The sequence below is a fragment of the Chelonia mydas genome, chromosome 15 (assembly GCF_015237465.2).
Source record: "Chelonia mydas isolate rCheMyd1 chromosome 15, rCheMyd1.pri.v2, whole genome shotgun sequence".
Classification (NCBI taxonomy): Eukaryota; Metazoa; Chordata; order Testudines; family Cheloniidae; genus Chelonia; species Chelonia mydas.
The window spans coordinates 19892746-19913912 of NC_057856.1; the positions used below are offsets into that span (position 1 = coordinate 19892746).

The window sequence follows — 21167 nt, forward strand, 5'->3', positions numbered from 1 at the left end:
CACCAGCATTACACTGCTGCACACCAGCTGAGGATCTGGCCTGGAGAGCTTTCAGGACATTCCACTGCAATGGTGAAACACCAATCCTAATTCCCCTCTGATCAATTCACTTGTTTCTTATCCAGTTGCAGCAGTCTGGATTGGCTAGTTAGCCATTTCCAAAACCATGTTGATGGTTTTTGGGAAAGTGTTTCTTAAAGCAGGATATAAAGAAAGGTTCTTACCAATCTTTATACGAATGTTGTTAGGATTTGACTTCTTGCCTCCAGCGTAAGAAAGGAGGATATTCTGTGGTTTCAAATCCCGATGGATGATACCTTTGCTGTGTAGCATTTTCATGGCACCTGCTATCTGCTGAAGAAAGAGCCTGATGGTATCTTCGCTAAGCGTCCGCATAGCTGGAAGGAAAAACAGACAGAACGATTGTAACACCAGCCATCACGAAGCAAAGCAGAAGGCAGCTTCTCCATAGAGATGAACAAGGATAACTCTGGATCCAGCACTTCCAACGCTCCCTCAAGCTACTCAGTGACAAAGTAACTACACGTGGCTTTTATTAAACTGGTTCTTGAACAGCATCCCTTAAAGTATTGGTGACTAGACCGCATTCTCCTCCAGATCTGAAATGATGCAAAGAACCGTGAGCCAGATCCTCAGCTGCTATAAATCAGCATAGCATCACTGACTTCAGTGGCAGCTCCATTGACTATGGTGAAGATCCTCCCCTGGTGTACATTGGTGTATCTGGCCCTGTAACGGTATGCACCAACAGGGACGAGACTGAATATACATCGCCCTAGTAAACAACGTTTTTTTTAAAAATTAATAAAGTTCTATAAATGTGCATGCAGCTAACTGCATTCTCCTCGGAGGCAGGCCTTCTAGGACCTTTTCATTTTAAAAACAAAGAAATACAGAAAGGATCAAGAAGCTAAACAGGATCCCACATCTAATGAGGTTGATCCAAAATTAACTCCAGCTATTTTATGAATCATCTTTCCCCCCACCTCTACAACACATCTGTAAGACACGCCTACCAGAGACGGGATCCGGCCCACTGAACACAGAACAAGCCTCAACAGCAATACTGTGTGACGCCTTCCTGGGTGGATGCTAATATTCAAGAACAAATACGGTTCAAAGAAATACATTTCACTTGAATAAAAACCACCTCTCTCGTAAATGCCCCAGTAATTATTGGGGGGTCCATTAATTGGGGGCACCAGCTGTTCTCTGGTAAGGCCTTAAACCATACTGGCAAGAGCATCAAAACACTATTCTACCATCTCAGCTAAAGTGGAGGAAACCTTAAGACAACACAGAGCAGGGCACAAGCAGTTTTAGCCCAATACAGGAAATTAAATATTTACTTTAAAACATGTGCATGCAAAACAGCAAGAGACGTGGGCTGACTGAACCTCATTAGAATAGAAAACAAACTCCCATCCCAACTTCCAAATCTTCGCAGGGAGACTCACGACTAGCAGACCTAAAATGTCACTCAGTCGACCAGCTGATCATTGCTTCATACATGTGACACCAATGTACAGGTATGCAGAGCTTCTCTTCCCCCACTGGACTCTGTTCTCATGAGCCAGCCCGCTACTGGAATTTACAAGACACCTGCTCTTCAAGTGGGGTCTTGGTGAATGGAATATACCAATTGTTACCAAGGCATCTTGAAGTTTTAGTCCAACTAATCCTGACAGTATCTTATATGAAAAGCATGGTCTCATCTTTAACACCACATACTCTCAGGAGCATGAAGGGGGAGATCCGCACCTGGTGTACATTAGGGTAATACTCCATTCATTTCAATGGAGCCATGTTGATTTACACCAGCGAAAAGACAAGTCTGTATGTCCAGCAAGACTGGTTACATTCTCCTCCATGCCAGTTTCTCTTGAATAGACTGTTCCTCATGATATCTATCCATCCATCCATCCGTGGTACTTTTATATGGCTCCCATCACCACAGTATCTGCTCACCTCACAATCTTTAATGTACTCAACATCCTGTGCTATTACTTCAGTTTAACAGATGAGGGAACAGAGACCCAAAAAAACTAGGTGACTTGCCCAGCATCACACAGAACTTCTGTGGTGGAGCTAAGAGTTGAACCCAGGTCTCCCAAGTGCCAGGTTAACGTCCTAATCACTGGACCATCCTTCCTCCCAACACCTTAGCTGATTAGAAGTCATGATTCACATGTCTACAACCACAGCATCAGGTCTTCTGAACAGGCAACACTGACCCCAATAATCTGCTACAGAACCTTTGGAACAGGGACCAGCATCACTAAAAGAGTACGACAGCCCCTCCCCCTCCGCAAATAATCTCTTTCAAGATTTATTTTGGACCCACAAATCTAATGGGCCCCACTGTCTCACTATCTGCCTAACAAAGAAGTACAACTCTAAAATCAGCAGTACTTATGCTGTCAAGCTACCAGGCTATTATAGATTCCTTCAGCTTAACACCCTTTGCCTCTAGCAGTGAAATAGTCTTGTAAAAGTCTTGTTCTGACCTGCAGTTCTGCCAGCAAGCCACAATGTTTTCAAGGCATTACCCTCTCTGAGCTGTTTCCATACAATTTACCAGCTAAAAGAGTTAAATGCATTATAAGCCATCTCCCCGCCCATGTTAAGAGTACATAACCTGGAGCTAATCTTCTACTGCTTTACACTGCAAAAATAGATTAATAGGGGGATTTACAAAAATCCACTCATTTTGGAGAAAATAGTGGAGAATTTAAGCTTCCACTTAAACAAAAGTTAAGTGCCAAGTTCTTAAGCTTGTGAAGATATAACCTCCCAAACATGAGTAGTATGCAAACCAATGCATGGCTGCTGCCTTGAACGGGCAGACAGACTGCTCCAGGACATCTGCTGCCGCTCTGCAAAGCGACGAAGCAGCAACAGAATAAAACTGATACAAGACTGAGGTCCGTTGCACAGACGCTGCTATTCAGAAGCCTGTGGGCAGCAACGAAACAAAAGGGTCAAGTCAGTTTCACGCTGCTGCTCTCGGGGTGGGGGGGGGGGGGTGGACACGTGTTGCAATCTGGGGAGTGCTGGGAAGGAAACCCCTTTCCTCGCTGCAAAAAACCATGAGAGAAAAGAAAAACAGTTTTCCTAGCTCTCGTTTACCTCTCACCCCCATCCTGCCCCACAGCAGCAGGGAGGCTGTGGAGGGGTAGAATGGCAAAGGGTCTTTTTGCTGCATTGCTACCTCCACTCTGCTCTCAGGAGTTGCTGGACAGCGGGGAAGAGAGAGCTCCTTTTCCCTTACAGCCAGGGTCTCCAGAACCCCACGAGCCAGAGGTAGAAACAATACATGGCCTAAGTCCTGGCACCTTCCCACCTCCCAGCAGCTATGCCTGATGCAAGCGCACAGCCCCTGGATCTCGTTGGTAGCTTTCCCAGTTGTAATTTCCCTATTTACCCTCTGGCTAGCTGGTTTAGTCCCCACACTAGCTGTCTAGCAAGATTTTCTTGCCCTACTGGGCTAAGAGATCGGGGAAAGGGGGACTGTCCCTGTTCCACCCGAAAGGTTTCTGAAGGGCAGTAATGTGCTGAGGTTAGCCCGTGGCTGATCTCCAGGGCAGTATCCCATAAGCAGAGAGAAGGAGGGAGAAGATACAGCAGAGCAGACCTGTCCAATTCATGGGCCATTCAAGCAAAGTAGAGCATGATCCAATTTAACATTTCTCTGCAGTTACATCCTCATCCTGAGCAAGGAACTTGTGCCAGTGTCCCTATAAAAAGAGGGAGCATTTGCTCATCTTCACCATTGCTAGGGCCCTACCAAATTCACAGTCCATTTTGGTCAATTTCACGGCCACAGGATTTTAAAAAGAAATGTCATGATTTCAGCTGTTTAAATCTGAAACGTCATGGTATTGTAATTGTAGGGGTCCTGATCCAAAAAGAAGTTGTGGGGTGGGCACAAGGGAGGGGGGGGGGGGTCACAGTACTGCTACCCTTACTTCTTCGCTGCTGCTGGCCATGGTGCTGCCTTCAGAGCTGGGCAGCTGGAGAGTGGCGGCTGCTGGCCAGGAGCCCAGCTCTGAAGCCAGGGCTGCCATCAGTAGCCGTGCAGAAGTAAGGACGGCATGGTATGGTATTGTCACCTTTACTTCTCTGCTGCTGGTGGGCCGCCGCCTTCAGAGCTGGGCGCCTGGCCAACAGCTGCCGCTCTCTGGCTGCCCAGCTCTGAAGTCAGTGCAGAAGTAAGGGTGGCAATGCTGCAACCCCCCTAAAATATCCTTGTGACCCCCCCTTGCAACTCCCTTTTGGGTCAGGGCCCCCAGTTTGAGAAAGGCTGGTCTCCTCTGTGAAATCTGCATAGCATAGGGTAAAAGCACACAAAAGGCCAGATTTCATGGAGGGAGACCAGATTTCATGGTCTGTGACCCGTTTTTCATGGCCCTGAATTTGGTAGGGCCCTAACCATAGCATAGCTGGCAAGGTATTAAAACATGCAATGGGGATTGGGCACTCCCCAACCTGAGCGTCCTCAGCCTGCGTTCTCTGCAAGGCCATGTTACTGTTTCACGAGCCTTGCTCTGCCATACCTAAGAAGTAACAATATTCATGCGTTTATTTCTGTGGGCTCGACAAGCAATAAGGCATTCAGCTGACTGCCTCAGGGACTGCTAGAGACAGGTCACTAGAACAGAGCAAATATTTACAGCAGGTCAGTCACAGGCCCGCATGGCTCCAAGCTCAGAGTCTGGAAAAAGCTGAAATCACCTGAAAGCACCCTGGTCAGCATTCTGTGGACAGGGAAGGAGTGCTTCACCTGCCGGGAGGCTGCAAAGTGACCTAGAGCAAACACAGGGGGCCTGTATCAGATGACTCTAGCACAGACATACTGACATGTTTCAGAGTAGCAGCCGTGTTAGTCTATATTCGCAAAATGAAAAGGAGGACTTGTGGCACCTTAGAGACTAACAAATTTATTTGAGCATGAGCTTTCGTGAGCTACAGCTCACTTCATCGGATGCATTCAACGAAGTGAGCTGTAGCTCATGAAAGCTTATGCTCAAATAAATTTGTTCGTCTCTAAGGTGCCACAAGTACTCCTTTTCTTTTTGAACTAGACATGACAACTTTATGGACAGGATATTAAGGATTGGGGGAGGGGAGGGAAGAGTAACATCTCATCTTACCCACAAGGGTCATCTGAGTCTGCCCTCAATACGGGCCTGATCCAAAGGCCATTAAAGTCAATGAGCGGGCTTTGGGTCAGTCCCTATAAGTAAGGCCCTACTTAACTTGCAATATTGCAGAAATTACTTCCACCGCAATTTTGACAGTGGGAGCCCTGGGTGGCCGTCAGTGGGGGCCCCGCTCTCAGTCCCGGGTGAGAAACGCAAAGGGGTGCCCAAGAGCTCAGGGGCGTCCTTCTTGCAGCTTTCCTAACTCGTTAGAATTCAACCTACAGTAGTTATTACATGCCCCTTTCAACCCACATGCTCTCACACGTCATGGTCGATCTTAAAAAAGACAGATGTTGCTCTGGTGAGAAATTCTCCTCACAAAGATGGCTACTCCATCTATCTGCCTCACTACCAATAGATGCCCAGAGCTGGAGGCCAAAAGAGACCATTAGTTCACCTAGTCTGACGTTCCGCATAACTGGATGAAATTTTATGGCCTGTGTTACTCCTGTGTTGAGACCAATCACTTGGGTGACACTTTCCACTGCTCCGATAACCTACGGGGCAATGCAGAGCTGTACTGTACTCTCTCACTTCAATACATGACACCTTCTGAGCTACAACTGAAGACAAAGTAAACAGAGCTGCCAAAAGGAAAGACACGTCGTACAGTGAAATCAAATTCCTGTTCCCTGGAAGCAGTGCAATCGCAGCAGGCCACATATCCAAGGGATAGGACTGAAGATGAGGGGGAAACCAAAACCAACACATTTCACACTGAAGAACACACACACACACCCCTTTTGCTTTATGATGGGATGGAAAATTAGAGTTGCTTTGGGTGCAACAAAGAATTAAAATATCGCCTAACATTTTTAATTAGAGGGCAAAATGGATCAGTAGGCTTAAGAGCCTATTCTTCCAATGATAAGGAGATTTGCATGTGTAGCTCACATTAGCATTAACAGGAATTACCTGCAGAAATACTCCATGAATGGATGGGAAAAAGAGATGCCACAATTAAAGAGCATGATGCAGCTATTAAAATAAGCAGAGCAGTCAAGTAACAGCTCCACATAGCAGGGAATTCAGGCTACAGAGCAGAAGTTTGCTTGGGTTTTTGCACTTCAGTGAAATGCACTGGAAGAAACATGAACTTTCAGAAATGTTTAACAGGGGGACGAGCTTTAAAAAAAAAAAAATCTAAATCTAAGAAGGGCACCGAAGGGCCTGCACACAATGACAAGGACCGTACCCGGACAATAAGAGAACACCCAGTCAAATGACAACACCAACAGCCATGCGGGGAACAGGCAAACCAGCACGAAATAGGACGGGCCCAGACAGATGTTGCTGAGGCAATAGATATGAACATTCCATGCCTCGTTTGCAAACTCATTCTGGAAGTTCATTGAAGGCTGGATGCCAAACCAAGCAGAGGAGCTTGGGAGAAGGTGACAGGAGGTAGAGAGGCTTTTTTCAAAAAACAAAACAAAAAGCTAAAGCAGCCTGAATAATCTTAAAAGCAAAGCTACTAATCTGAAACTTCTGTTTGCTGATACTCCAGACATACGAGCACCTCATTGCTTGGATACATCCCTAAAAGATGTCTCCTCTGTGATTTGGAGATGGGATCTGCTGGTAAAAATTTCTCTAAAAATAAGTTTTGATAAGGATCAGTGGGTTTTTTTTAATCTATGGAGTTCCTCTGATGAGGTTTGCCCTTTGGTGCATATAGCTCACTTAGGTTTTATTAGCCACCGTTATTCATAATTGTCCCCTAGATGTTAAGAGTCAGAGAAGCAAGACTACACATGTCCTTCAATTTATTCTTACCTGGTAGCTGCGCCTCATCATTGTAAAAAGTAAATTAATTTTAGGGAAGGAAAAAGCCCAACATAACCACCTTTGAGTAACCCAGGGATCAAGGCAGCAACCAGTAGCCCATTGGACATTAAAGCTCCAAAAACAAAGAGGTTGGATGGCAACTAAAATTAAACGTCACCTTCTAGAAGTAACTACCAAGCTCCTTATAAAGTCAGTTTTGGATGCAAAGAAAGCAAGTCATGATAGCAAGCAAATGAGTTTAATTAGCAGCCTAACCTAATAGCATAGGGTGTTCCACTTTTGTGCTGCCAGGTGGCACGTGCGAGCGGAAATACCAGCCGGTGCATTTTTCTATAAACTGCTGCTGGAAGCTTAACATTCAAATAGGGGGTGTGTGCGTGTGCGTCTGTATACACGTGCGCGGTTCTGAGTCGTAGATGCATAGCTCAGTGGTTTACCCTCTGGAGCAGGGTTTCTCAATCCATGGGTCGTGACCCAAAATTGGGTCACCAGAACGTGTCAAAGGGTTGTGTGGAAGGCCCGGAGGGGCAAGGGAAGGAGCATGGCTGGGCCATATCTGAGTGAGTGGCACTGCAAACCCATACACCAGGTTGCAATGCTCGGTGCAGGGAGCTGAGCCGAGCCCAGGAAGCCTTGTGGGATTGGAACCGCAGGAGCTGCCACAATGGTATGCACAAGTGTATATTATGCATCATGGGTAAGAAATATTTAATAAGCCAGATGTTTTTGTGCTAAAGCCATTTACTAAGTTGCAACAGGCCATCAAGGTTTACAGCTGGGGTCCTGAGCTCTAGAGCTCAGGTCAGGTAGGCTGAAAAAAGTGAGATACCATGCGTGCAATTTGCCTACTGATGCAGAAGCGCAAATCCCATTGGCTTACAGTGGGACTTGTGCTCCTAACTCACCCCAGTTGCTGCAAAAATCCCACCCTACAAGTCACATTTTCAAAATGGGCAGAAGCAGCCACCTGTGTGCACAGCACTTTGCAATTGTGCATACAAGGAAAGCTTTGTGCATATAGCTCAGGAGACCGCTTGAAACCATGGACTCCTAAATTTTATGACACTCCTTACCTCTTGTCTCCCCAGCTGCACCCCCATTTCATTGCTACAGATCACAGATCGTAGTTAGTCTAGTTGAACAATTTTAATGCCATAGTAAATCAACTAAGGTCTGGCTATTTTTAAAGTGCTCCATTATTAAAAATTCCAATTATAGTCAGCAAAAAAGCTCCAGAATACAAACACATTAATTTGGCACTCATGAAACTGTCCGTGCTCCAGGAAAGGGTGTTCCATTTCTGCCCACCATTACCTAATGGATGTAAAAGCATCACAACAGAACTAACGCCCAGCATGCAAAACTCGGAATTAAAATGCAAATCTAGGTCCCCTGACCCATCTCTACAAAAATTATGTGAAGAGTAAATTGATTCTTCACATTTCTTCAGCTACCAGTACCCTTCCATAGACTAAAATCAACAGTTAAATATCATTTACTATCCCATATGAACGGGTTGGAGCACATTAGCATGAGTCCTGAATTCATCATTCATGAGACACTGACGTTAGCTCTAAGGCAAATCTGAATTTAGCTTTTAATCTTTCAATTTCCACCGTGTCCAGTCATCATCTAATTTAAATAAAAAGCGTCAAGTAACATCCAATAAAATCATTATTACTATTATTTTAATACCGTCTCATAATGTTAACAACAAATGCAGAAGACACCCTGGATTGGCACTGTTTGTTTAAACATGACCCAAAAGCCACACAGAAAGAGAGATTAATAAATACTAAGAGACAGCTTTAATATTTTAGTCAGCCTGCAAGACAAAAACAAAATACTTCAAACAGAACAATGAGTTTTAAATCCAGTGTAGCTCCAGCAAAGCTATTAGTTAAGCATCCAGGAAACGGGCTCTCTCTTCTCCATTCTAAGGTGGCAAATGTCTGTCTTTCAATAGGAGCCTTGAGTTCTAGGTGTTGTTCATTTAGGCCATGATCCTGCAAGCTGCTCAGTGGGCCTCTGGACTGGCAGAGCAGCTTGTAGGATCAGTGTCTTAGTCCCTGCATCACAAGTAACCCTCAGGTGATTACTTTCAGCTCAAACTAATGAAAGAAGAGGACACACAGCCAATACCACTACCCTGAAGCTAATGAACACATACAGGTCAAAACCATCTGACAACTACATTGCACTGTACAACAGTTTCTGAATGTTTGTACTTATCACTACTCTACACGGTGCAGGGCTCTAAATTTCCCCTGGCATTTCAATTGGACGCACGCTGTTCTTAACGTCTGGCCCTGTACTGTTGGGCAGTAGTTCCATGTGCTGTTAAATACATGTGGTGTTACATCCCAGAGGCGGCTGCATTTCGCCTACGTTTGTTTAAAAAAGAAACACCCAACTTTCTTTGGAATCCTTGAAGATGAAACACTATGCAAATGTAAGGCATCAGTATAAACAAGTTCGCAATTTTTTTTTTCAGCTGATGAGCAAGATGCCAGTTGTGCCTAAAGCAGCTTGTAGCCGCTGGTGGAATTCAAACAAACAGTCTAATTACAATGACTTTATAGATTAAACAGGACAACTGCGGACAGCAGCCCATTCCCAATAGTCATCATTGACCTACATTGCAGAGCCTGCAAGCAATCCTAGTTGGCTTCCATGGACTTACTATTTGCAAAGCATATGTACATTCACCAATGAAGAAGCACTTGGCAAAGGGAAAAGAAGAGCTATGATGCTGTATTTGTTTCATAGGGGAAAGGATCAGATCAACAGGCTTCATACAAGAACCTGGGGTCACCCAATGAAATTAATATGCAGCAGGTTTAAAACAAACAAACATAAGGAAGTATTTCTTCACACAGTGCACAGTCAACCTGTGGAACTCATTGCCAGGGGATGTTGTAAAGGCCAAAACTATAACTGGATTCAAAAAAGAATTAGATAAGTTCATGGAAGATAGGTCCATCAATGGCTATTAGCCAAGACGGTCAGGGATGCAAAACCATGCTCTGGGTGCCAAATGCTGGGACTGGACGAAAGCGGATGGATCACTTGATGATTGCCCTGTTCTGTTCCTTCGCTTTGAAGTGTCTGCATTGGCCACTGTTGGAAGACAGGATACTGGACTAGATGGACCATTGGTCTGACCCGGTATGGTCATTCTTATGTTCTTATCTTTCACGAGTTCCAACAACTCTAACAAATAAAAATTCAAAATGTTTCGTTTGGAACATAAAGGATGTCCTCCCCTTTGGTCTACTTACTGTGCAGGTAATCAGCCAGGTCACCACCATTGCAGTACTGGAAACAGAAGAGAACAACAGAAGTTTAGTCAGCATTGGACAGGTTGGCAAAGATTTAAAGAACCGGAGGAAGCAAAATTAAGTAAAATGGGAACTCCATAATGATGTTTATATCATGGGATCAGGAAAGGAACCTGGGAGTGACTACGAGTAAGTGTTCAAAGCTCACTCAATTATGCTCCCTCGCCAGTAAGGAAACGTCCAGTGAGATCTCAGTTAGAAGAGAACATAGAGTATATATGAGGTTTGGCAGCTCTACAACTATAAACGTGTGGAGAAGTTGTTCTTTCTATGAAATTGCTCATTAGTGAATAGTAGGTGGTAACGTATATTCCCCTTCAAAATAAAAAGTCTTCCCAGTCAAGCCTGTGCTAAACGGGCATTCCGGCAATAGAGAGATTAAAAACACCCTAGGGCTTGAGCTCTGTTATGCTTGAACTTAGTGTTCTTCACCCCCTTCAGCCTCACGGACGTGCACCTGCAGATTCGATAGCAAGAGGAGCGCCAACTAGACCATGCAGCAGGGAAGCCCTATCCACATAAAAGGTCTATCCGCTTTGTAAGGGTATCAGAATAACTCACCTCCATAACCAAGTAGACAGAGTTTGCCAGTTCCTGGGGAAAAGGAAAAAAACCAAAAGATTTAAGCATTTGAAGGTCAGAAAAGTTAGCGCTATTGTGCACCTGAAGGAAAAAAATAAGTTAGTAGTTTTGGGGGGTAAAACCTCCTCTCTGCCTCATGATCCCCAAACTGGGGATGGGAAACTATCACAGATCTTCCTTGCAATGGGCATTACGAGGATTAATTAATGAAGACGAAGTGTGCCGATTAAAATGCTATGTAAGCGCCAAGTATTTCACAGAATATTAGGGTTGGAAGAGACCTCAGGACATCATCTAGTCCAATCCCCTGCTCAAAGCAGGACCAACACGAACTAAATCATCCCAGTCAAGGCTTTGTCAAGCCAGGCCTTAAAAACCTCTAAGGCTGGAGATTCCACCATCTCCCTAGGTAACCCATTTTTCACACAGAGTTGAGCAAGTTATTCATTTCTGAGAGCATATCTCTTTAACAATGCAAGTCTCTTCTTCCAGCATTGGTCTTGGTATTCCTTTAGGGCTCCCAGGGATTACCAGCATCTATTTCCATACAAGGAGCACCTATGTGAGGGAAGGGGAAAGGAAACGTGCAACTTAGCTCAGAACTGGAGGTGGTGCTGAAACACAGAATTGGGATCTGCATTTCAACCCCTCTAGCTCAGGTGTGTTTGGAGGAAAAGTCTTGGTTTTGCCCACTGTGGAGGTTGGAGGGCAGAACACAAATGTTGATCTAAACTCTTATCAAGTTCAAAGTGTTCAAATCTTGGGCTTTTGGTTGGAGACATTTCTAATTAAAATTTATCTTAAAGGAGTTGTTAAGGGGGAAAAAAAAGAATAATTAAGGATTCCAGGAGCTACTAAAGAATCAGCCCCTGAACCAGTAGCCAAGATGCAGGCATGACTCTGGGACACATTTCATTCTAACAATAACATGACTCAGTAATCAAGGACATACAGAAAACCAGCCCTTCCCAGCCTGCTGGTGGCGTTTGGCCTTTCCTCTGAGGCCTTAGAATGTAAGCAAGGCACCAGGGAATCCTAGTGCAACTGTGCACCTTATCACACCATGCTGTGTTCACACAGATTGTAAGTTCAAATTGAAGTCTTGGTTGAGCAGTGTAGCTTTTTTGCCTTATTTCTAAACAAACATGAACATAGAGCAATATTTAAAGACACCAACACATTAAAGGGCTTGATGTCAGCATGCAGCTAAGGTTCTCTCCAAATGTGGAACTTTGTGAGAGCCAAGTCTGGCATCAAATCCCAAATGGACAGTTGTTCTTCGAGAGTTTGTTATGTGCACTGCCTTGGAATGCTCTCTCCCACCTTAAATGCCCTCTCTATCAGTCCCCAGTCTTGGCTTTGCACTGTACAAGTATGGGGCCCGATGGAGCAGTGTTCAGAATGGAGAAGGCTGTTTAGAAGAATACATTGAAGGGAGCATCTATTTACACAGTAGTTCAATGCTAGCAGCTTCTCACTCCTAACTACATGGAATTGCCATGAGAGGGTAGGCCAGAGGTGTTACCCTTACTACCCCCCTGATGAATGGGTTATTCTCAACCTCCTTGCCCCAGCAAAAGCCAGACAGACGTTATGAAGGAAGTAACAGATTCAGTAGAACCATGATAATAGTAGCTACGCTAGTATTTTCTATCAGAGTAGGGCAACCTAGACTTAACCAACGATACAAGCTCTTCCAAATTCCCAGAGGAGTTTAAATCCTGCTCAGGCCCTCTATGGAACGAGCAATATGGTCTTCAAAAATGGGACAATTATTAAGGAAAATGTGACATCCATTCTTTAATAATGGCCCTAGTTTTTCCTTGTCACTCTTGTGTCTCCTTTAACATATTATTATTGAAGTATTGCCTCTGGACCCCCCTCAGAGCGCCATTGTGCTAGAAACTGTACAAACAAGTACAACACAGACTGTCCCTGCCCCTGAGAGCTCACAGTCTAGGACTATGACAAGACGCAGCACAGGGTGGGGACAGGACAAGGTAACTAACTGTGAGAGCATTTGCAAAACTCAGTAGTCAGTGGCATTCAGTTGCTAATAACATGCCTATTCTAAGCTCTGGGCACCTGTACAAGAACACACCCAAAAATGTTATTAATTTAAGGATAACATTTTTCAGAAGTGCCTAACGTAGGTGCATTAGCCTTAGGCACCGAAGTCACTTCTGAAAATGTTACCCTAAATAATCATCAGCCAGAGGCTCTTCTTCACCCTCCCTGCCTCAAGGTCCCCACCTCTGTCTATTTACAGACTCCTTAAATGGGTCTTGCTGTGTCTCTCTTAAATCAAGCTGAGGAAATACCTGTCCACATCCTAAAAGCCACTCTCAGCTCAAGTAAGACCTGGCACAGGAAAACAAAGGTTGCAACAACTTATTTACGTGGAGGTACTTTGACATCTGGGGCAGAGCAAGGAACTGAGCCCCTCTACCTTGTCCCAGTCCAAAGCCTTAGCTACCAAATCATTCAGCATTTGCCACACTGTTCCCCTCATTTTGCAGGGCTTCAAAAAGCGTCAATCTTCACACCCCCCCCCTCAAAAATTTGAGCTTTAAAAGCAGCCCCCAGCCCCTCCTCATTGCTCCTTTCATCCCTGCCTGCTCAAAGGATTCTGCAGTCTGTCAAGTCTGTCATAACAGCTCCTTTTGTCAGGGCCTCGCCCACCTCTTAGTAGTTCAGGTTCAGAAGTGTGGTGGAAATGACATTTAGAGTTTCAAGGGTTGCAAGCAAGAGTTAAATATATTTTAGTTGATCTCTAACTACCTGCATAGAAGCCAAGAAACAGAAACATGCAAAGTAAGCGGCCTTCCCCCAACAATGTATTTAAGAGGGGATGCAAATGATCAGCAGCCTGGCAGTGTGTGTTCCAACGGCTCCCCAGGTTCAAAGTGCTCACCAGACCAAAGGGCTGGCAGTTTGCGGCTTTCACAGCTGTTCCAGTTACCAGGCCAAGCTGAATTTTAAAAGGTCTCTTGTGTTCGGCCAATGACCAATTTACTGCGATACTTTCGAGAGTGTCTCTATTGCATTTCTGTCTAGGACAACAACTGCATGAGACAGGGCCTGGATTCCAGCCCCTGCATTGAAAAGAAACGCACACTTCGACCCAACCTGCTTTCACATTCTATTCAAAACGGTCTGTGCTTCCAGCACCGATCAGGAGTCGGAGGGTCTGAGGATTACTCCCAGATGTAACACAAGCTTCCTGAATAGCCAGAGACAGTCACTTGGCACCCAATTTTCAGAAAGGCTGAACACCCATCAACAGGCATGAACTTCAGCTGAAACCCGTGAGAGATCAGAACATCTGAAAAAAAGAATCAAGGCCCTTTAACCTCTTTGTGCCTTAATCTCTCTGCCTGTAAAACAACGCTGCTTACTTAACTAGCCAGGGTGTTGGGAGGATTAATTCATTACCAGTGCAGCACACCACTGATGGAGGCATATTCTAGTTTATGCAAGTTAAGCACCATACATGCTTGGAAAACCCTCTTATCATTGATGAGACAAGAGCTAGTATGGATGGGACAGATCTGTTAGGTTATTGTATAATTTGGTCTTCCACCTTCGTAATTTGTCTTGAAGTCAGTGGAAATGTAACAGAAGAGGATTTGGTTCGGTAGTTAGTGTGCATACACGACACTCCATTCAACTTGCCTGGCAACAGAGTGTGCTTCAGGTTTTACCATTCCAGCCTAGGAGGCAGAAGAAGCAAAGAAATACCTGAAAGTCACTCGTCAGACAGCAAGCTTCTAGCTGCTCTAATTAAGAGATACAGTGTCCCTCCTCCAGCGACAGCATTGTCGGTGTGTTTCAAACCTCGCTAGGAAGCAGTATGACATTTCTGCTATAGATCAGGTTTGATGCAAATTCAAGCTAAGATTGTGCGCAATCATCCATCATTTCCAATGGAAAGTGAAAGGGTCTCCCAGCGTTTCCATTTTTTAAAAAGCTACAGATTCATAATCCAAAATGTGTTGTGTGTGTCACTCTTCCATTTATAAAAGAAAAGGAGGACTTGTGGCACCTTAGAGACTAACCAATTTATTTGAGCATGAGCTTTCGTGAGCTACAGCTCACTTCATCGGATGCATGCTGTGGAAAATCGCACAAGACATTTTATACACAGACACCATGAAACAATGCCTCCTCCCACCCCACTCTCCTGCTGGTAATAGCTTATCTAAAGTGATCATCAAGTTGGGCCATTTCCAGCACAAATCCAGGTTTTCTCACCCTCCGCCCTCCCACAAACAAACTCACTCTCTTGCTGGTAATAGCCCATCCAAAGTGACCACTGTCTACACAATGCATATGATAATCAATGTGGGCCATTTCCTGCAGAAATCCAGGTTCTCTCACTCCCCCACCCCCATACTCACACAAACTCACTCTCCTGCTGGTAATAGCTCATCCGAAGTGACCACTCCCCCTACAATGTGCATGATAATCAAGGTGGGCCATTTCCAGCACAAATCCAGGTTTTCTCAATCCCCCACCCCCATACTCACACAAACTCACTCTCCTGCTGGTAATAGCTCATCCGAAGTGACCACTCCCCCTACAATGTGCATGATAATCAAGGTGGGCCATTTCCAGCACAAATCCAGGTTTTCTCACCCCCCCCCACACACACACACAAACTCACTCTCCTGCTGGCAATAGCTCATCCAGCAGGAGAGTGAGTTTGTGTGAGTATGGGGGTGGGGGAGTGAGAAAACCTGGATTTGTGCTGGAAATGGCCCACTTTGATTTTCATGCAGGTTGTAGGGAGAGTGGTCACTTTGGATAGGCTATTACCAGCAGGAGAGTGAGTTTGTGTGTGTGGTTTTTGGAGGGGGGTGAGAGAACCTGGATTTCTGCAGGAAATGGCCCACATTGATTATCATATGCATTGTGAAGACAGTGGTCACTTTGGATGGGCTATTACCAGCAAGAGAGAGAGTTTGTTTGTGGGAGGGCGGAGGGTGAGAAAACCTGGATTTGTGCTGGAAATGGACCACCTTGATGATCACTTTAGATAAGCTATTACCAGCAGGAGAGTGGGGTGGGAGGAGGCATTGTTTCATGGTGTCTGTGTATAAAATGTCTTGTGCGATTTCCACAGCATGCATCCCATGAAGTGAGCTGTAGCTCACGAAAGCTCATGCTCAAATAAATTGGTTAGTCTCTAAGGTGCCACAAGTCCTCCTTTTCTTTTTGCGAATACAGACTAACATGGCTGTTACTCTGAAATCTTCCATTTATGACGCAAACATTTCACATGAGCATAGCTCACAGCTTCTCTGTAGCTGGGCTGTGTCTGGAGTCAGGGAACAAACTGAATGGGGCTTGAGGCAGGGTTGCATTTGAAATTTAGTTATCTAGAGGGGGTTTACAAGTACACGCCAGGAGGCTTTCCATACTTTTAGCCATCTTAGCCAGCATTGTTTAAGTCATCAGGCGGGTCTGGGGTATCATGCTGAAGATCCCCAAAGCCAAACTACGGTCATACACTTTGCTTGGGGAAAACTCACTGTCACTGGGATTATAATAGATGGAGTAGTTTAACAAGACTCCAAATATTCTCTCTTTTAAAACTCATTTACAAAAACCCTTGGAAGTTCAGAACCAAAACCTGTGTTTCTTTTCACTTGTCATCCCTCCAGTGCAGGTGGGTTTTGTTCATTAAGAAACAAAACAAGGAAAAATACGGCAGGCCAGACTTTGGGCCTACCAACCTCTTTGGGCTCTTTGAAGCAAACTAAAGTGCCCAGAACATTCACTTGCACGTCAATCCTGAGAATGCTATTCCAGTTCTTTATTCCATTGCAGAGTTAGTGTACAAAATGCTCTACTTAGGGCCTCTTGCTCGTGTTTGCCAGTTTCTGTAGCAGCAGCTAATTTTGCCACTAGTTGAGGGAAAAAATACATGGAGACAACACCTTCACTTCTGCCCCTTCTCAGGCAACAGCAGCCCACTGACTGCAATCCGCTTACGTGCAATACGTATATAGGTATAGTGTCTCAGGGACACCGCCAGAGGCGTTCAGCAGGACTATGAATCACCCTGGATTGTTGTTCTGCTATTGGACACTCTAGCAGTGAAGTTTCTCTTTAACTGAGTGTTAAAAATAAGGAAAGGGGAGGGACATAGTTACTGACAATTTACTGTCTACAAACCAACACGCACGCACTGGGAGAGACAACCCAATAGTTAAGGAAACATGATTTTAATTTAGCAGTGCAGCAGAAGTTGCTGTAGACCAGCACTGTGCTGGAATCCTTAATGTTGTCCAATTGTGGAAAGCTATCAAGGATGGTTCAGTTTGTTACAACATCTAAGGCCTAACAATAGTGTGACCCTTTACATTCCCCTTCCAGACAGACTGGAAGGTGGCATATCAAAAGTGAAGCAGACATATCAAAATTAGTTTTTCCTGACCTAGTTTGTCATCCTCATACCACTGCTTTAAAAAAAACACATCCATCAAGGATGTTTGCTCTCACAATGCCATCATTCTCCTGTCTCTATCCTGGAGCCTGGCGTACAGCCAAATTTAACACAATGGTTAGGAGACAAAAGGTAGAGGTGTCATTTTTCTTGCAACTATGACAACCCCATTCAATAATGCACTATTTACACTGGTCTGTATGGGACTGGGGACAACAGGAGACCAGAAAAAAAATATACAGCCCACCTTTCCTTTCATAGAAAGACCCTAGTAAGTTTGAACAGAGTAGAAAAGAAATACATAGCAGCAGCATGGACAAGGAAGTTCACACACTCACTGCCTTTGTGTAAATGGCTTTTTAATCCTGTATTAAAAGTTTGCCATCAGGAATTTAAAACATTTGACAGCTACAAAATCCAGAACTTGAAAGTCACCAGGGATTGCTGTATGGGGCCTATTCTTAAAATTCCTCCTTCTCAGACACAAACTAGACATCAAGGGAGAGAAAAATCTGCCATTAATGGGTCTCAGCACTGACCTGAACAGACCACTCCGGGGAAAGGAAGGGTTAGGCCAGACTGATGCCAAGGATATCCTTGGTCTCTCCTCAGAGATGCCCAGCATGATGGCCGCCATCTTGGTTCACACAGCAGGGACTGAACTCAGGACCTCCAGAGCTAATAGCAGGAGATGCTACAGTTTGAGCTAGACAGCCAAGGTGTCCCGGCTGGCAGCTGGAGCCGTAAGAGACTCGCATCCTCTGTGGATCAGGCACAGAGCAGGGACCGGTAACACACATGCACCAGTGGCCCATCGTGAGGATGGTTTGACAATGTGGACAACAGTCAACTCAGATGTGCACAGACTCTAAAATCATTCCACTGAGACCACCAAAATAGTAACAACTTACAGAACTCTACACCAGTCTGGCCCAGACTGGTAGTGACCAAATCTCATAACCAACCCCAATATGTAAAATTCACAGATGAATGGTGTCACTAAATGTGGACTACAAAGGCCTTCACATTCAAAACCACCTTATATGACATGACTCCAGTGTAAACTAACTTCACACTACAAAACAACAAAGCCTCTAGGCAAGTCATTTATGTAGGCTGGTGGAGATAACCTAGAAGACTTCAGCCTCCAGAGCTGTCAATCAGGTACCTCACAAAAGCATTAAGCACCTAATCCAACTGCCACTGAAGTCAGTGAGTGCCTTTCCATTGACTTCAATGGGCTTGAATCGGGATCTACATTTACAGAGATAGTCTATTCGGGATGGAATCAGTAACAAATGGAGACACAACCTATCCTGGAAATTACCTGAACCATGCACTTCTGTATAGAAAAGATCACACAGGCAGAACAGCTACAATTACTGTACATAACACAACGTTCAACAAAGCAGTTCCCATAGGCCAGGCCTAGAAATCAATGAATGAAAAAGCACTGTCCACACCAAAAACCTTCTAGCTAATAAAACGTCACTGAGAGGTTGTCACTTTATTGGCCATGAAGTATAGTTTCTGAAAACTTTTCTTGCCGGTAAAGTTTCTTTTACAGGACAAATACAGTTCTGTAGTCACCCCAGAGGGCCGAAGATAGCCTTGCTAACAGGAATACTTCCACTCATGGGTGCAAAGGAATCTTATGGAGATAGATCATGCAGTCAACACCCCATCAGCTCCCACAGACAAACCCAAATGCAAAGGACCTCCTGGCTTGGGAGCTTTTCCTCTGGCTGCGAAGGCTCCTGCTTCTTACAACAGATGCAGAATGCACTACGGCCTCCCAAACTATCTGGAGACAGCTGCTGAGTAAAGATAGCCAGGGATATATAGGCCATCTGTTATGAATGAGATTCTCATGAGGGCCCACTGATTGCACCAACAAAAGGAGAAGCCTACAGTATAGTTCAGAGCCCAGCCTAAGGGTTATTAAATGGGTGCGGGGAAAGAATGTTTGATACAAGCCGAACTTAAAAACAAAAAATCATCACCTAACGCAAGGGTGGCCAACCTGTGGCTCCGGAGCCGCATGCAGCTCTTCAGAGGTTAATATGCAGCTCCTTGCATAGGCGCTGACTCCGGGGCTGGAGCTACAGATGCCAACTTTCCAGTGGGCCGGGTGGTGCCCACTGCTCAACCCCCATCTCTGACCAAGCCCTGCCCCCACTCCATACCTTCCCCCAAGGCCCCTGCTCCCTTCCCCCGAGTCTGCCATGCCCTCACTCCTCCCCACCAAAGCCTCCTGCGCACGTGAAACAGCTGATTGCGGCAGGTGGGAAGTGCTGACTGGCAGGGCTGCCGGTGGGCGGGAGGTGCTGGGGGGCTGGAGCTGATGGGGGACTGCTGACGTATTACTGTGGCTCTTTGGCAATGTACACTGGTAAATTCTGGCCCCTTCTCAGGCTCAGGCTGGCCACCCGACCTAACGTTACCTCCTCGACTCTCTGCAGGGACCCTATGGACGGGCCCTGCATCATACCGCACCCTTTTCTTTTGTTGGTGTAATCAGTGGACTCTGGTGCCCTGGCTGCCTCTGGAACACGGTGGGTATGTCTACACTGCAGATAAACACCCACGGCTGGCCTGTGTCAGGCCGTGAAAGTGCAGTGCAGATGCAAGGGGGACAGGGTCCCAGAGCTCAGGCTCCAGCATTATAGCCCTGCAGCCCCACGAGCCCAGTCAGCTGACATGGGCCAGCCGCAGGGGTTTAACTGTAGCATAGACAAACCCATAGTCTTTTCATCTCTCTCCTACTCAGCCGCTGGCTCAGTGTTAGGAAGATCGTAGGAGTGAATTCTAGATCATCTGTGGATAGAGCAAGGAACCCCACTTAGCAGGTCCTGTCCCTTTCTTGCCTGAAAAGCCTGCAGCTAGTGTGTAGGTCCCTGTTACTAGCTGGATGGACTGGGGTGATGGAACCTACATCCTTAGACAGGAGGGAACGGTTAAACCTCGCTCCTCCCACCCTCTGAGCTCGGACTGAATAGGCTACCCTCTAAAAAGAGGAGGGAAGGTTGGTGTTATGGAAGGAGTGCTCTGTCTTGATGCAAGCATTTGGACTGAAGCAAGAAAAGAGACAATAGCCACGTTGATCTGAATAGCAGGAGCACTTATCAATAACCACCTTTCTCTAAGTGGCTATAAAATAAACATGGCTGGAAAACATTCACATGACTTTTGGCCTAACGTGCAGCAACACCCTGGAGCGTGTCCCCATGCTACCCTGTTCATCCACATGGCTGCCACCGGCACCTTGCTCCTACCATTCACCTCCTTCATTTCCCCGGCAGTAAAGAATTGAGGAATATTTTTAAACAAGCTATTGGGAAGGCAAACATTCATTTAGATGCAAAAGAAACCCAACGTGGGAGGTGGGGGGGAGGGGAGAGATGAAGCGGAGAAAACACTAAGTTAATATTAGCTGGTTTACTAGAACATAACACTCTCTCTGCACGGATACATGGTAACACGGCAGTGCCACTGCACCCGCACACAGCTTTAAAGACATATCAACAGGGGCAAGTTTCAGGAAGGACCTTTGTGATCCAGGCCCTGCAGCTGGAGTGGACCAGCCAGGCACCACCAAGCGTGCAGCAGGCGGTGTGGCTGCCACCTGCTTCTGGCAGAAGTCCTGCACCGGGAAGAGGAGACACACCCATATCACCTCATATACTCCAGGAAACAAAAGAGCTTATGTGGGGGGTGGAAAGCAGAGAGCAGCTGGGGGTCACATCATAGATTCCACTCACCATCCTGGAGCACATTTTC

General features: G+C 45.6%; 1 protein-coding gene across 4 annotated transcripts in view; it reads right to left on the reverse strand.

The window, feature by feature from the left end:
- Nucleotides 1-21167, reverse strand: part of ULK1 (unc-51 like autophagy activating kinase 1) — a 126018-nt gene that overhangs the window by 69071 nt on the left and 35780 nt on the right. For all 4 annotated transcript variants that reach the window (XM_043530038.1, XM_043530036.1, XM_043530037.1 and 1 more), the window contains 3 exons: nucleotides 10916-10948; nucleotides 10295-10331; nucleotides 225-398 (listed from right to left, as the gene is read on the reverse strand). In XM_043530038.1, the coding sequence (XP_043385973.1) occupies nucleotides 225-398; nucleotides 10295-10331; nucleotides 10916-10948 (244 nt within the window). The remainder of the gene's footprint in view (nucleotides 1-224; nucleotides 399-10294; nucleotides 10332-10915; nucleotides 10949-21167) is intronic.